Genomic DNA, 15,476 nt, shown 5'->3' with positions numbered 1-15,476 from the left:
AAGCTGGATGAAATTCATGCAACCTAATGTTTCACATTGAATATTCATATGAATAGGAGTGAGGTGAAATGATAAAATGCATGCAATATAAATGTAGATTGCCCGACACATCTGGTTGAGGAATACAACATTGAAGTGAGGCAACATGTAATTATATCACAGATAATACATCATGCTGCAATAAACGTGTGGTGAGCATGTTGCATAGGCTATGGTATTTTAATGGTTAATCCGCATTAGCCTATATCGAATTTACTATATAGATTGTCTTCGATTTCGTAGGCTGATACATTTTCAATGATCCATTTGAATGACCTTTGTATAAAAACAAATAAATAAATGGTGATTTACGTCGCCCAGAAGACTCGCACTCAGAATTAAAACTCCAACACACAATATTATTATTCGCCCAGGGGATTCATTACGTGAATCCTCAGGGCGAATAAACGCTAATTTCGACTCTATATTTTCAGGAATTTATCTTGCCTGTTTGATAAGTAGCCCAAATACGAGAGGTGGTACAACATGCCGTCCTAACACAACTGCCTTTTTGTGTTTGCGTATTAGCTGGGAATCGAACCCTACATTTTTAAACTTGTCCTTGAATTCTGCTTTTAGTTGAACATAATACCTATATAAGCAAACTTTTGTCACATTTGATTTCTTCCTGTGAAACGGAATAAATGGCTAAAGAAATCTCATTTTTATTTAAAGTGTTTAAGCAACAACTATATACTTTGCTGCCATCTACTGCAAAGAAAAAATAATCTTGGAAATTTACAGAGTATAGGGGCTGGGAGAAGATTCTACAGGACGTTTCTCCAAAAATAATGGGAGCCATAATGGACACAAATCAATTTTAATAAGAAGATGTATGGTTTTATTTGAAAGTTATCAGTCTACCACAACACAGCACCTGGAAATTTGGTACTTTCTAACATAATAAAGAATGACTAACTTCCAGTTCTTTTTGCTGGTACAAATTCAAGAAACCCTTTTACACGATTGCTTCTGACTACAATACAGAGACGCTTTTATGAAACACGCGTTTTAAGTGTGATTTTACAGTGTATGATTATCATTGCAAGTCCTTCAGATAAAAGGGAGTAAATCCCATTGCATGTCACGATCTTGAAATCACTGAACAAAAACTATGTTAAAATACATAAACATGAACAATGCATTTGAATTTTTGAAATGTTTGATATTTCATTTTTTAAAAGAAACAAAAAAGCAACATTAAGTGTGTGGAAATGTGCAAGGTTTAAAATTGTGTAAGACACCCATGTTACTTAGGCTACAGTTCTTCAATCATTTGGATAAAAGCTACTGTTAATGATAAAGATTTGATCTTCAGATCAAGTTTATCTCCTGAATGATTAAATAAAATGCAAATACTGTTTAATTGTGTCATTTTCATCCTCTTCTGAGAGTTACAGCTTTAATCTCCACAAGGATAATGGAGCACTTGGTGACAGATTACATTTCTACCTCACGACTGCAATAGGACCAAAATCGGACCACCTTCATGAGGTCCAATCAGCAGCCAAGGAATGTGTTTAAAAGCCTGCAGTTTAGTTTCACTAACGGCACAAAAATGAACCCAGAAGCACATGAACCACAAAATTGTGGCCCTGTGAACCCAGGAGAGGAGGAGGAGGGAGTTTGGGGGTACTCTCACATGCACTGTCCAGTTACGGTCAACACAGACACCATATAACCGTGTGGCTGGCCTGCTGCACTGTGTGTGCAGGACATACAGAGATGCTACAATAGCTGAGACAAGTAGTCAAACAGTAAGTGAGAGACAAGAAGTGAAATATCTACGGATCGACTCTGTCCAGTCTCCATGAGCCTCACCCACCCCACCAACCCTATTCAGCTCCTGGCTCATGGAAATCTGCTCTGGAAGAGATTCTAAGGCAATGTTACATTACAGGTCATGTACAGCATCTAAATATTGTGCGGTTGTGTCAGCCGGATAGGGAGATGGTTCTTCTATAGCACGGTGGCCTCTATAACAATGTCTGGGTCCTCTATGTCTGCTTTGCTCTGCACCATCCGCAGCTCCAACTGCGCCGAGCTCGGCTTTCGACCCGGTCCTGCCATCTCTGGGGGACAGGGAGAGAGGGAAAAGAGAGAAGGGAGGGAGAAAGAGAGAGCAAGAGAGAGAAATCATATAATCAACACGTACACACACATGTACACACTCACACATTCTCCAGTAGACAGTATTACATAATTTAGGCATAACTCATATGCTTAGCATAGCGTCTTACCGTGTGCAAACTTTATGGTCCTCTTAATCACATGGTGCATGACAGAGACCGTCTTCTCACAAGCTGTCTGAGGGATGGAAGGAGGGAGGGAGGGAGTGGAAATAAAAGTGAGAAAGAGGCAAAAGTAAGATGGTTAACCTTCATACACAACGCATTAATCAGTCACACCAAAGGGTTGAGCACAGCATTTATTTTTGCAGTAGAAGACACTGCACTGCCAACACATTATTAATAAATTATTATGGGACTATTTAGCTGTTAAACCAAGGCAGGAAATCAGCTGCAGGCTTTTCCATTTTAAACTCCAGCTTGTGATGCCGGTGGTTATGAGCAGACTGTCTCACTCCCTCAGGAGCTGTTGGAGGTGGGGTTGGGGCTGGGGGAGTGAGGAGAGTTGTTTGGACTGTACATGGAGGTGCAGGAGGGGGGTAGTAGCTGACCTTCAGGTCTTTAGGGTGATGGTGAGTCCAAGCTAGTAGCATTGCAGCAAACAGATCACCCGTCCCCACAAACACTGCATCTACCTTCGGGATCTCCATCCTGATCCGCTGGGTGGCCATGGTACCATCCGGCTTCACTGGACACACACAGACACACACACGCACAAGCACGCACGCACGCATAGACACACACACCCAGACACACACACACACAAGCACGCACGCACGCATAGACACACACACCCAGATACACACACACACACACAAGCACGCACGCACGCACACACAGACACAGACACACACAAGCACGCACGCACGCATAGACACACACACCCAGACACACACACACACACACACAAGCACGCACGCACACACAGACACACACACGCACAAGCACGCACGCACGCATAGACACACACACCGAGACACACACACACACAAGCACGCATGCACGCATAGACACACACACCCAGACACACACACACACAAGCACGCACGCACGCACGCATAGACACACACATACACATACATGCACATGTACAGGGCCAAAAAATAATCAGAACCCAACAGGACCAGGAAAACAGGAATCTCCAGACCGGGAAAATTGAGGACCACTGCAAAGCCCTTTAAGATGAAAAGCAGACACCACAGAGCTCTCTTCAGTTATCACGGCGATCATCAGTGTGGCCTGGGAGCAACGTGCTGGTAAAGTGGCACAGTAGTGTAGTGCAGTAGTAGGGAACTGGACATTTATCTCCAGAAGTTGCTGGCTTGATCGTCAGGTGGGGCACTGCTATTGTATGGACCTGTGAACAAAGTGTATGTATGTGTCTGTATATTGTTTATTATATTATATATACAGTATGTATATAGCAATAAAGGTCTCTGTGTTGGGAAAAAGCACAATATAAATAAAATCTTTTATATAGAGTGATGCATGGCCTGTGTTTCACACGGAGAACAGACAAAGATTGACTAAAAAGGATAATTAGCTTGTTGCAAAACAAAACAACAAATCAGTAGGGTCAGCACTGCCCCCTGGTGCTACAAATATATATATATTGGCTTGCAGCACACTGCATTTATAAATGGAAGCAGACACTATAATGGATGTTGGAGTATGAGTGGCAGTGTAGTGTACTAGTTAGGGAACTGTGCTTGTAACTGAAAGACTGCATGTCTGATTCCCAGTCGGGACACAGCCCTAGAGCAAAGGTACATAAACTGAAGTGCGTCTGTGAAATATCCAGCAGTATAAATCTATATACGCAGAAATAGAATCTTTAAAAGTCACGTTGGATAACAGCATCTGCTAATTGCCAAAATGTGAATGGAATTGAATGAGTTTGTCCCAGAAAGGTACTCTAGATTCCAGGTAACGCACCTGTTCTCTGGCTCCCCAGGGCCACCAGGAACTGCTCCCCCATTTGGGATGGGAGGTCAGAACTGGTGATGACCACAGTATCAGGGCCCATGCTGTGGAGCAGGTCCATCACCTGGAGACAGCAGAGAGCAGGTCAGAGGTCAGAGCTGAGCATCCGGCCTCATACAGCAGAGAGCAGGTCAGAGCTCAGAGCTGAGCATCCGGCCTCATACAGCAGAGAGCAGGTCAGAGGTCAGAGGTCAGAGCTGAGCATCCAGCCTCATACAGCAGAGAACAGGTCAGGGGTCAGAGCTGAGCATCCGGCCTCATACAACAGAGAGCAGGTCAGAGGTCAGAGGTCAGAGCTGAGCATCCAGCCTCATACAGCAGAGAACAGGTCAGAGGTCAGAGCTGAGCATCCGGCCTCATACAGCAGAGAACAGGTCAGAGGTCAGAGGTGAGGGTCGCACCTTAGTCACTGAATTCATGCTACACGTAGGCATCAGTCAGTTAACAGAATGCTGATTCAGACACTCAGACCCTTTACACAGAATACAAATGTTCCTGCTGGCATTACACAAGAGTGGTGCAGTGTAACAGGTTAGTGTTACAATGGCAGTATAGTGCACAGGTGTAGTGTAGCATTACTAGCATTATAGGCTAGTGTTACAGAAGTATGCAGTGTTAAAGATTAGTTTTACAGGTGTAGTGTTGCATCACAGGTTAATGTTACAGGCGCAGTGTAGTGTTACAGGTGTAGTGTTGTGAGTGTAGTGTAGGTGCAGCCTCACCTCTACAGCATCCTTCTCCGTGCTGATGGTTTTCCCTGTGAGCAGCCTGAAACACACACACACACACACATTCAGGATGTTACACGCTCAATTAAAGGCTACTGCATGACCTTACACATATCACCACTCCAACAGGCTCATGACATTACACACTGACATTGCGGAACTAGAACAACTACATACCCCAGAGGCATCTTCACTCACCAAACCTGATTCAAACACTTCATTTCAAATACTTTAACCCTTTAGCCACCAGTAAAATTCATATTGCATACTGATTTTTTAAAAGAACGTCTATTTTCACCAACATTCAAACAAAATGATTCTTTCATATGATTGTAACATTTGTTGAGGATTGTTTCACTGATGATTTTCAGGGAGCAGAATTTGTTTTTTGGGTTGTTCACATTAGGCACATTCAGTAAGACATGAAACTCATTCACAGACACACACATGATTAGAGTTTCAAGCGCACTTATAGTCAGCTACAGCTACCCATGTCTCTGCTGACACTCACTCCGCCTCAAACTGGTTGGGTGTCAGGATTTCGGCCACGGGGAGCACTTGGTTCTTGTAAACAGGGAGCAGGTTCTCTGGAACATACTAAAGAAAGAGGGGTGGCAAGATAGTGGGAAATGAATACGGAAAATGAAAATGATGCAGAGAGAGGAGGGACAGCCAAAACATTATCATTTGGTATGTTCTAACTCAGGTTCAAGTAGACAGATAAATTTATGTTCAACAATAGATTTTTGTGTGAAGCAACCCTTTAGACATATGAACACTGGCACTCACCATTGATCCTTGGTCTCCCAGTACAGGGTCACACACTGTATGAACAAAGAACTCGTAGAGTCAGTCACACATATAATCTGCAAATAGAGAGCATAAACAAGCAGCCACAGTCTGAACTAACATATTCTCAAACAAATATAAATATAGAGAAAATAAACTTGCAAAAAAATTGTTCACACACCATGGAACAAGAGTGCAAATCACATAACAGACAAAAAGACAGCTAAAGATACAAGATAGCTGAACTTAATCGACCAATGCAAGAAATATACTGCCACAAAAACACCCCCCCACCAGACACACACACACATATATACACATATGTATTCACAAACACCCACAAATGCATGCACGGACGTGCACGCGTGCACACCCACATGCACAGACACACGCAGGCACAGGCACACACACACACACACACACACACACACACACACAGCATTCATGCTTTGACGCAGACCAGCCCATTAAAAACCCTGTCAGTAAAGACCCTGAAGAGGCTGATTGTATGATTTGTTCGGATGCCATTTAAAAGGGTTTTACACTGCCAGCGGAAGGAACACTCCATCTATTCATAACGCAGTGCTCTGTAACCCTGTTTCACGGTTGGCTGGCAGGACTCGGTGTCTTGAGCCAAAGTGGGGAGGCTGGGAATGCTGGGAGCTGCAGTGTGGGGGCGTGTGCACCGGGACAACAGACAGAGAGTCGCATCTCTCTGAGGGCTCTGTTTCCAGGTCTCTATGCAACCCAGAATATCCCAGCATGCCCTGCAGTGGTCCCAGCTGAGAAACCATCACGGGAGGCGAGAGAGAGAGAGAGAGAGAGAGAGGGAAAGGGAGAGAGAGAGGGAGAGAGAGAGAGAGAGAGAGAGAGAGAGGGAGAGAGAGAGAGAGAGAGTGGACACAAGGATATAGTGAAGCAGAGAGGATGAATGTGACAGCGAAATGAAGCTGAAAAAGGCAGGGAACAAGGGAGCAAGAAAGAGAAATGAAAGCCAGAGAGAAGAAAGAAGAGAAAAAAGATGAATAAAGACTGGAGGGAGAGAAGGAGAAAGAGACAGGGCAGAAGGGCTTCTGCTCCAACAAGACAGATATAGTAGGGCTGAGAGGCCTGGGGGAGGAGCCTAGGAGAGGAATTAGGGGGGGGGGGGCTTTACTGGTGTCAGAGGGTTCAAATATTTTAAATCCAGCACAGTCTTATAAATATGTTGCGGGTGCAAGTGCAATGACTTCACTGATAAAAAGAAAGAACAGTCTGAAATAAACTTTATGGCTTAATTAGCCTACTTGATGGCACAATAACTGGACTGCATAATGACAGGGACGCACCGTACACCAGGTTTGGGTTCGCCCTCTTCAGCTCCTGCACAATGTCCACCACCATCTCCAGGAAGGACTTGTCTCTGGTGTACCCTGCCGGAGGTGGAGGAGGATTCCGGGTTAGGCAACTGGACCTCACCCAAAGTTATGCTCAATGGCTAGCCATTTGTTTTTGGGAACACGTGTGCATGTGTTTGTGTGTGTGTGTGTGTGCGCGCGCGCGCGTGTGTGCGTGCAGTCATGCACATGTGGAAAACTTCAGCATAACCATTGAACAGCATGAAACTGTCACACAACTCTAAATTACTTCACACCCGGGTGATGACATTGGCATATATCTGTGAAGGACTGCCTTCTAAAGAGCTTCCACTGTTCAACAGAACTTCAGGACTCTTTAATAACACATTAACAAGATTAACACAACAGAGGAACATCTTAAGACACACTGACATTTTGACATTTCAATAAACTGTTGACTTAACAAATTAGGTAGGCTATTCCACACAGGCTTGCAAATCTAATTTTGTCTACACTGCTTTTAAATAGTGAACTCCTTCACCAGATGCTCAATTTAAGTTAATATACTATAATGTAATATAACCATGTATTTTACTGTGGAACTGATGACAGAAATCAGTGTTACTGTGTAATTCAGATGCTGAAATGCCACATACTGACTAATTCAATAACCCGTGTAGCTAATGACTTGCATAAGCTTGTTACTTGTCAAGGCTACCAATCCGTTTAGTAAAGCATGCTGTGCAAAGGAAACTCCTGATTCCTGCATATTTTCCAGTTTCTTTCCTGGCTGACGGCTTTCACAACCTGTCCACATGGGGGAACTGAAGTCGGTTTTTGTGTCTTTCTTTGTCACGGTAAAGGTTAGGGTTTTGTGTGGGTTAGCCGGTCCTAAACCTGCACATAGGGGCAGAATTCTGATCCTTCTACAAGAGGTCTGTCTGTCTGCCTCTGTGTGGGCTGGGGGCAATAAATGAGAATTTGAGGGGTTTAGGGACACCCCAAATATGATTGAAACTCATTGCAATGACATATGGTTAAACACACACTCCTGTCCTGTCCTTCAGCTAGAAGGAAATGAACATGGTAACTAATGGATTTGTTAAATTTGCTTAAACAACAGGCCTGTTATATAGGAGTATCAAAACCATTATTAGCAGGTAAAAGTGGTCACAGAGATATTATTACCCAATTACCTTTTCCCCTGAGGGTAATAAAATGAAATAGAATTTAATTGGACTTAATTACTGAAGAAGACATTATAATGATAAATGCCCTACTGCAGCTAATGTAGTAGTGGTAAAAGCAGAGTCAGGTTTTGCGTGGGCTGATCTGACTCTTTAACCACAGCTCCCTATGGCACATATGAGACCAATTTCATGTTCAGTAGATGTGTTTGGTTTACACTCCCTGTCCATCCTCTCCATGAATCTGGGTCACTAGAGATCCCCAATACAGTAGCGTTCACCTTTAAAAACCACCATCCATCACACCGAGGCCAGGAGGGCTGGGGTGCCATTTTGTGAACCTTGGAAACACTGATTTTGCAGAACTGGCTGTGCACATTCTGGCTCTAATACATAGATCCAGCTGAGCCTTCTCATTGAGGCTATAAGCCTCAGATTTCACCAATCAAACCCTGCTTACACAGCCCCGTAGTGTGAATGGAGTATTATTCTATCCTCTATCCTTCACACTCTCACCCACTCACTCAGCCAGCTTCTCTGTCTCTTTCCCTATCGCTCCATCGCTCGCCATATCATCTTTCCCATTACTTCCCCCTTTTCTCTAAACATCTTGTTCAGCCTGTTTCATTATCTTTCCTCAATCTTTCCATCTCTCTGTCTGTCTCTGCAGTCAGAGCTCCAATGCCCTCTTTTTCTTTGTGTTTTAAAGGTAATGGAGAAGTATTCTACAGGAAAGAGACACTTTTGCTTCAGGTCTGCACACTCCCCTTACAAGAAGTCTGCTCCACGTGGCTCCTGTCAAAGTCCCATCTAATGGAATATGTTAGAAGTGTAGACTCTGCTAGGTTAATGGGGCTGTGGATTGTGACATACGTGGGCCTGTGGTAGAAACGGTTCTGTATTTCTAACCTTGCAGCTCATAGGTACACATGAATGTTCCACTGTATCAGAGATCACCCTGTCATTGATTCCATTTCCAGTCAAATCAGCCATTCATTACAATATTTTTTTTTTCAGAGCCAGACAATAATGCAGGAAACATTTAACAGAAAATTACAGGAAAGCATCCTCCACTACGTATATCAAACCTATCAGCATTTGTTCACTCTTTCTTTTGTGCACCCAACTACCATGCTAAGGCTTCGATCTTTCCAATCAACAAACAAGTTACAGCTGTGTCCTCCTAACAGATAGGTAAAATTCAGTATTCCGCATGTACGTCAACATATCAAAAATATACAATACCCTGCTTTTCATAGACCAGTCAAAAAGACAGGATTATTTTCATGAGACACAAGCTAACAGTCTTACCTGTTAGCACATAGTCATAGTGGTTGACGTTGTTGAGTTTGATGCCCTCATACAGAACGTGTAGCTCATCGGCAGTCAGAACTTGGCCTTTCCAGTGAGGGTAGCCTGAACATGAGATATGGTAGGTCAAAGGTCAGCCAAACCCAACTTTTATCTAGACACATGAAACACACACAAGTTAAACTTCTTTTAGAGGCCTACCAACAGCTCTTTCTCAACCAGTGCAGCCTCCAGACATTACAAATACATAATACAGGGACAATGTACCAAGCCCATTTAAACTGAAATACATGATTCACACTTGACATACAGTAAAGAGTACTGGCAGAACTTCAGTGTTTTCACATAAATCATAGTTCTAAGATGGGATGTACCTGAAAGTCAGAAGCAACAGAAGAACTTTAAATAATGTAAAAAATAGTGGAAAGTTTTTTGTCATAGTGGTAGTGAGCACTTTTCAACTCAAGCACACAACACTTTATTGAAAATTCAAACTGGGTTTATATTATGCCTAAGCTCATGCTTATCTGTGGCTGGAAAGGGCCGTTGTTACTATAATATCCCACAGAGCTGGAATGTGTTCTTGCTGTGAGGTGTACCAGGATTGGCTGGGAGGGATGGAATGTCTGGAGCTGAGTGTTTCAAGAGGATTATAAAACCCTCCAGCCTTAATTTCACAGCAGTGCACAATTCTGCCTTCCACCAGCAGGGGGCCGAAGATAACCCAAGGGACCAGTGGGACATAAGAGGACCAGAAGTTTTGCATTGGAGATCTGTGCATAGAGTTTGTGCGTGCATGTGTATGTGCATTGTGTTTGTTTGTGCGCATTGTGTTTGTTTGTGCATGCGCTTGACTGCGTGTACGTAAGTCAATGGCGCATGCGCACACACACACACACACACACACACACACACATCTGCAATCTCGTTTCAGGTGTTAAAGCCACCACTGCCACTTCAGTCCAAACTGTAAAAGATCAGTATTACATAAGCGGGAAAATGTGCTTCATTTATTAGCGGAAACAGCCTAGCATCATTGGTGGAAATGAGCCCAGATTTTCTCACACAGCAAAAGAGATTGCTCATGCCATACAGGCAGAACTACAACATCACTGTTGTTGCAAATTAATAGGTTTTTCATTCATACCATGAGGGGCAGCAAGAAAATCAGTTTAGCTTGGAGAAAAAAGAATCTGCAGAATGTGTTTTTTTCATCTAGGGAAATAAAAGGAGGCATTTTAGAGGGGAAATGCATAAATCATTAGGTGAACATGCCAGGAAGAGTTACTGCTAAACTAGCATACAGAAACAGATGAGACCAGTGGTGAATATCAACATTTAACAGCTCCAGAATACTCAAATACTCCATCCTCCTTTCATTTCCCCCATTCTTTTTTCATTCATTTAAAATTCTTCCTCCTCATCTCCCTTCCTTTTCACTGCATAGCAGGCACAGAACTCAATGTCCTGAGACTCTGGCAGAGAGACTGATTAACCCTGTGGGCTATGGGTGAATGGAGAAGAAGAGGGAGAGGGAGAGGGGGAGAGGGAGAAAGGGAGAGAGAGAGAGAGAGAGAGAGAGAGAGAGAGAGAGAGAGAGAGAGAGAGAGAAGAATCTGGGAAGCCGGAACGGGGTTGCCGTGGCTAAGAGGAATGCATCTCCGTCTCCGACCCACCCCCTTCCCCCCCACACTCCCCAAACGCCTCCTGGTAAGTGTGAGAAAGCCCTGAGAGACAGAGAGGAGGACAGGAGGGAGAGGAGAGCAGAGAGGGAGAAGAGAGGAGTGAGGGAGAGGAGAGGAGTGAATGAATGAAACCACGGTTGACAGAGCATCATTGTGCTGGGAAATTACATAAAAGCAACTGCCCAGTCCCCTACCCAGTGAGAACAGCCTATGGGTGGAAGAGCAATGGGAATGAACAAGAGTGTCCTGGGGAAACCGGGGGCCGGATAATGTGCTGAGGACCGAAGAGTGCAGAACCGTTCCATTCCATCATTCACTAAGAAACACACAGAGAGGCACCAGTAGCTCTCACTTCATCACACTGTACTCTGTCTTTATTCGGGCAGTGCTACCTTAATGCTGTCCTTAATTGCAGAGTATCAGGATGAGTGCTCAGTTTTACAATGCTTATGAAACACTCCCACAAATATGACAGATTAACCTGTAGCTCTCGGGGTAACCTATCAAAAGATAACAAGATAAACCACAAGCAATTCTTGGATTAAACATTAACAATAAGACTGTATTTTCCGCCCTTCTGCGTCACCCTGTCTGAACCTGTCAAATTATTGAACATACCCAACCGGTTTTTACAATTTACTCATTTTTACTCATTAAACCTTTGTCGCACAAAGCTCTCCTGTTGACCTAAAATCCTGTCTTCAAGGCAGACTGAATAGGGTAATCATAACCATCATCAGTGCATTTGTGGCCAGTTTCCTCACCAGTTTAAACCAGTTCACGGATTTCACAACATTTGGGACATACGGCATCACAGGTGTTTCTGATCAGTGAGGTGTGTTCAATTGTTTCCTTAGTGCAGGTTTAAGTGAACTTTCAGTATCTAATTTTTATTCTAGCCTTTTGCCTTTGGAGTCTGTTATTGCCATTTGTCAACATGAGGACCAGAGGTGTGCCAGTGAAAGTTAAGGAAGCCATAATGAGACTGAGACACAAACAGTCAGAGTCATAGGCCAAACCTTAGGCTTACCAAAATCAACTGTTTGGAACATCATTAAAAAAAAGAGAGCACTGTGAGCTGAGACATCACCAAGAGCCTGGTATTTCAGCAAAGTGGCCGCATTTGTCTTGGATAATGCAAGTTGCATACTGAAACCATACCAGCAAACTCTCAAAGGCTCGATGCCAAATGCTGTCTGTTTAACCTGCAGTGCCCACATTGTGGCACTAGCGAGTAGAATTTGGCAAGGCAATTTCCCTCAAAGTATGACATCCTCGTGGGAGCTGTTAAAAAGGTTTTTAAGCATTGTCCAAGCAGAAAGTTGCACTACAAAGTGCTTTTAAGAAATGCAATAACAGAGCAAGGTTTAGACCTACCAATAAAACTCCCACATTAGCCATGAAAAAGGAGATGAGGCAGTTTATATTCTGCTGTGTCGTACCATTGCCACTACCGCAATTTCTATCCCAGATTTGTGGACCTGGAGACGGGCACCTCGCAAAATACTGCTGTGTGGGCACAGTTCGAAGGGTTGCTGTACGACAAGAGTTTAGAGGCGCAGCTGACATTATTCGCAGAGCATGGCATAAGCCTTGTTGAAATGACCACTGATTTGAGAGTACAGAAATCAGAACACGACATAGCGACATAGCTCAGGAGGTAAGACCGATTGTCTGGCAGTCGGAGGGTTGCCGGTTCAAACCCCGCCCTGGGCGTGTCGAAGTGTCCTTGAGCAAGACACCTAACTCCTAACCCCTAACTGCTCTGGCGAATGAGAGGCATCAATTGTAAAGCGTTTTGGATAAAAGCGCTATATAAATGCAGTCCATTTACCATTTGGAACACAAGATTGAAGAAATGAATACCGAGCACGAGCTCAGCAGATGCACAGTACAGTCAAAAAGATAAATAGCCAATGCATCAAATTATTCAAAGAACTTAATCCCCAACAAATCTGCACATTTGACTTGACAAAACTCCCTCTGGACTTGATTCCAGGATTTGAAAAGAACTGTTCTTCAAAACTCACCAATTACAAACTATTAGCAAAAGAAAGCAGCACTGAGGGACTTCAGGGACAAAGGTGAGAAAAGCTTTCCAAATACTGCACAGCAAAATGAAAGTTTGCTATTACCATCAGATCCATCATGTTATACCAGATGTTGTCAAGCAATGATAGAGGCTACTGTTAAAAACGGACCATGATTAAATTAAATCACTAAATTAAAACCTAACATTTTTTATGTAATTTCCATTTTAATCTATTTCACATTTTATTGACCAACCCAGATGCAGCCATTGCATTTTTATGAATACCCTTATATTTAACATTTTCATGCACTGCACATCAACAGTGTATGCTACTTCCCGCAGAGATATAAACATATGTATGTGTGAGTGTGTGTGTGTGTGTGTGTGACACAATAAAAAATATATTCTACAACTCTATGTATGTAGTTCCATTAACCACAATATATATGGCGTTTCACTTATCAACTTGAGTCACTGGGGGGTGCAATGTAATAATTGCGTAACACATGCAAACAAAGAAGGCTCCACTACGTTTGGAAGACTGAAATGCAGATAAGAAACCTTCTATGGAAAAATGGTGATCCTTGTCATTACATCTGACCTGCTCACCTGTATGATTGGAGAACTGTACTGAGTTGATTGAGTCCACCTCAAACCCCAGCACCTGTGTAACAGGCAGAAAATCAGACAGACAGGTAATACTTAGACACCAGGAAATTAATCATTTACAGACTTGGTTGCTAATGCGTGTGCATGGTATGATGACAAAATCATGAGCAGTGGTGATTCTTACCCAGCATGCCCTGCAGTTTATCTGTATGAAGCTTTATTGTGGCTTCAGACTGGCCAAATGGATCCTTATAATATGTACTCAACACAAAAGCCACTCTTCAACACAAACACACGCGCGCGTATTGAAAATAGAAGTTAAATACAGAGTGTTTCTATATCTGTTTCTGCAGATAGTAAAATGTTAGATTTAAGCGAGTCCAGCTGACTAAACTCCACTTTTCTCAATATGAATTAAAATCGTCCATTTAGATTTCTACAGGACCCATCTTCGAGGTGTTACTAGGGGGCGTTAGCATGCAATTTAACCAACTCATATATGTAGCTATCGTGTGCAACTAACAAAGTGACAAGTATGTGCAGCAGCTTTCATGACTACAGAAATAATATGTTGGATAAGTGTCACTAAATGGTCCTGGCAATAACACGCGTAACTTTTAAGCAGTTAGCTAACTAACGTATAGCTAGCAATACCTACTGGCGCTTTTAACTGAAGTAGCTATCCACAGGAATCGCACCGACTGCCAACTTACAGTAGTCGTACTGTACCTACCCGCATATTTGAAGGTGCACTACTAAATGCAAGCTAAGAAAAAAATTATCCCAATTGACATTCGGGCAATAATCGTCGCAATGACGTTTAATGAACGTTAGACTGTTTAAATCCGTACATTCACTTCATAACCACGATGGAGGACATTTTACCATGTTACCTTTAGCAGTTGTCTACTGAGTAAAAGCAACTGTAATTAATTACTTTCTTGTAATGTAGATAGCACCGGCAAGTCAAAGGGGACATTTGAAGTGGTCACTTCACAACGCGATAAATCGTAGTCATTTGTCTGAGGAAACTACACGCTTCCTCTAATTCAGCGGATCAGATAACTGCGTATATTACCTGCAAAGGGAATGTTGCCGATTTATTCCCGACGTATCCTCTGACAACATGACTTTGTATTGACAACACTCTGCATTCCATTTCGTGCGTAGCTAGTTTTTATCAACTCCAAACCAAGGTTCGCGAGTGAAGAGTGTAGGCTAACGTTACGTTGGCAAAGAGTAGTTCGCTAGCTGTACAGCAATCAGTAAACCTGAACCTTGCAATCGGTCAGTTCAACAACGATGAAGACAGACACGAGTGACAGACCTGAAGGACATTGAACACACAGAAATACTACACATTGAGGAATTGACTGAAATTCTACAGGCATTTTAGACGGACACCTAAGTGCCGTTACATCACGTGGGCGAAGTATTTGACTGGTTAGGATGTGACAGCATGTTATATCACTCTTTTAGATCGATTTGCATTGTCCACTATTTTTTAAAACAAAAATATTACGTATTCTTGGAGAGATAATTAATGTCTGTATGAAATAAGCTGTCAATTTGATGTAAGTAAGAAGTTATAGAGAAGTTATAGCAAAACGCAGAAATGTTTTCTCGAAAATCTTCTCGGCCATCGTT

The 15,476-nt window shown here is 42.9% G+C and overlaps 1 protein-coding gene across 1 annotated transcript; it reads right to left on the bottom strand.

The window, feature by feature from the left end:
* Nucleotides 1-853: 853 nt before the first annotated feature.
* LOC118214460 (pyridoxal kinase-like) lies at nt 854-15,224 on the bottom strand. Its single transcript, XM_035394432.1, has 11 exons — nt 14,908-15,224; nt 13,830-13,884; nt 9,504-9,608; nt 6,997-7,080; nt 5,669-5,703; nt 5,391-5,476; nt 4,874-4,919; nt 4,104-4,215; nt 2,720-2,856; nt 2,280-2,346; nt 854-2,111 (listed from the first exon to the last, which is right to left on the bottom strand). Exons 1-11 carry the CDS (start codon nt 14,986-14,988, stop codon nt 1,999-2,001), a joined length of 921 nt encoding a protein of 306 aa, XP_035250323.1. The 5' UTR covers nt 14,989-15,224; the 3' UTR covers nt 854-1,998.
* Between the last annotated feature and the right edge of the window lie 252 nt (nt 15,225-15,476).

This window comes from Anguilla anguilla, chromosome 15 (assembly GCF_013347855.1).
Source record: "Anguilla anguilla isolate fAngAng1 chromosome 15, fAngAng1.pri, whole genome shotgun sequence".
Lineage (NCBI taxonomy): Eukaryota > Metazoa > Chordata > Actinopteri > Anguilliformes > Anguillidae > Anguilla > Anguilla anguilla.
Note: the sequence above shows the minus strand (reverse complement) of the source record. Positions and strands in the feature narration are given on the sequence as shown.

Excerpts from the sequence above, each read along its gene's own strand:
- LOC118214460 (XM_035394432.1), bottom strand. The coding sequence starts at position 14,988 with ATGGAATGCAGAGTGTTGTCAATACAAAGTCATGTTGTCAGAGGATAC. Across the intron at positions 13,885-14,907 it reads CGGCAACATTCCCTTTGCAG|GTGCTGGGGTTTGAGGTGGA; the intron begins GTAATATACGCA and ends CCTGTTACACAG. Across the intron at positions 4,920-5,390 it reads CCCAACCAGTTTGAGGCGGA|GCTGCTCACAGGGAAAACCA; the intron begins GTGAGTGTCAGC and ends TGTGTGTTTCAG.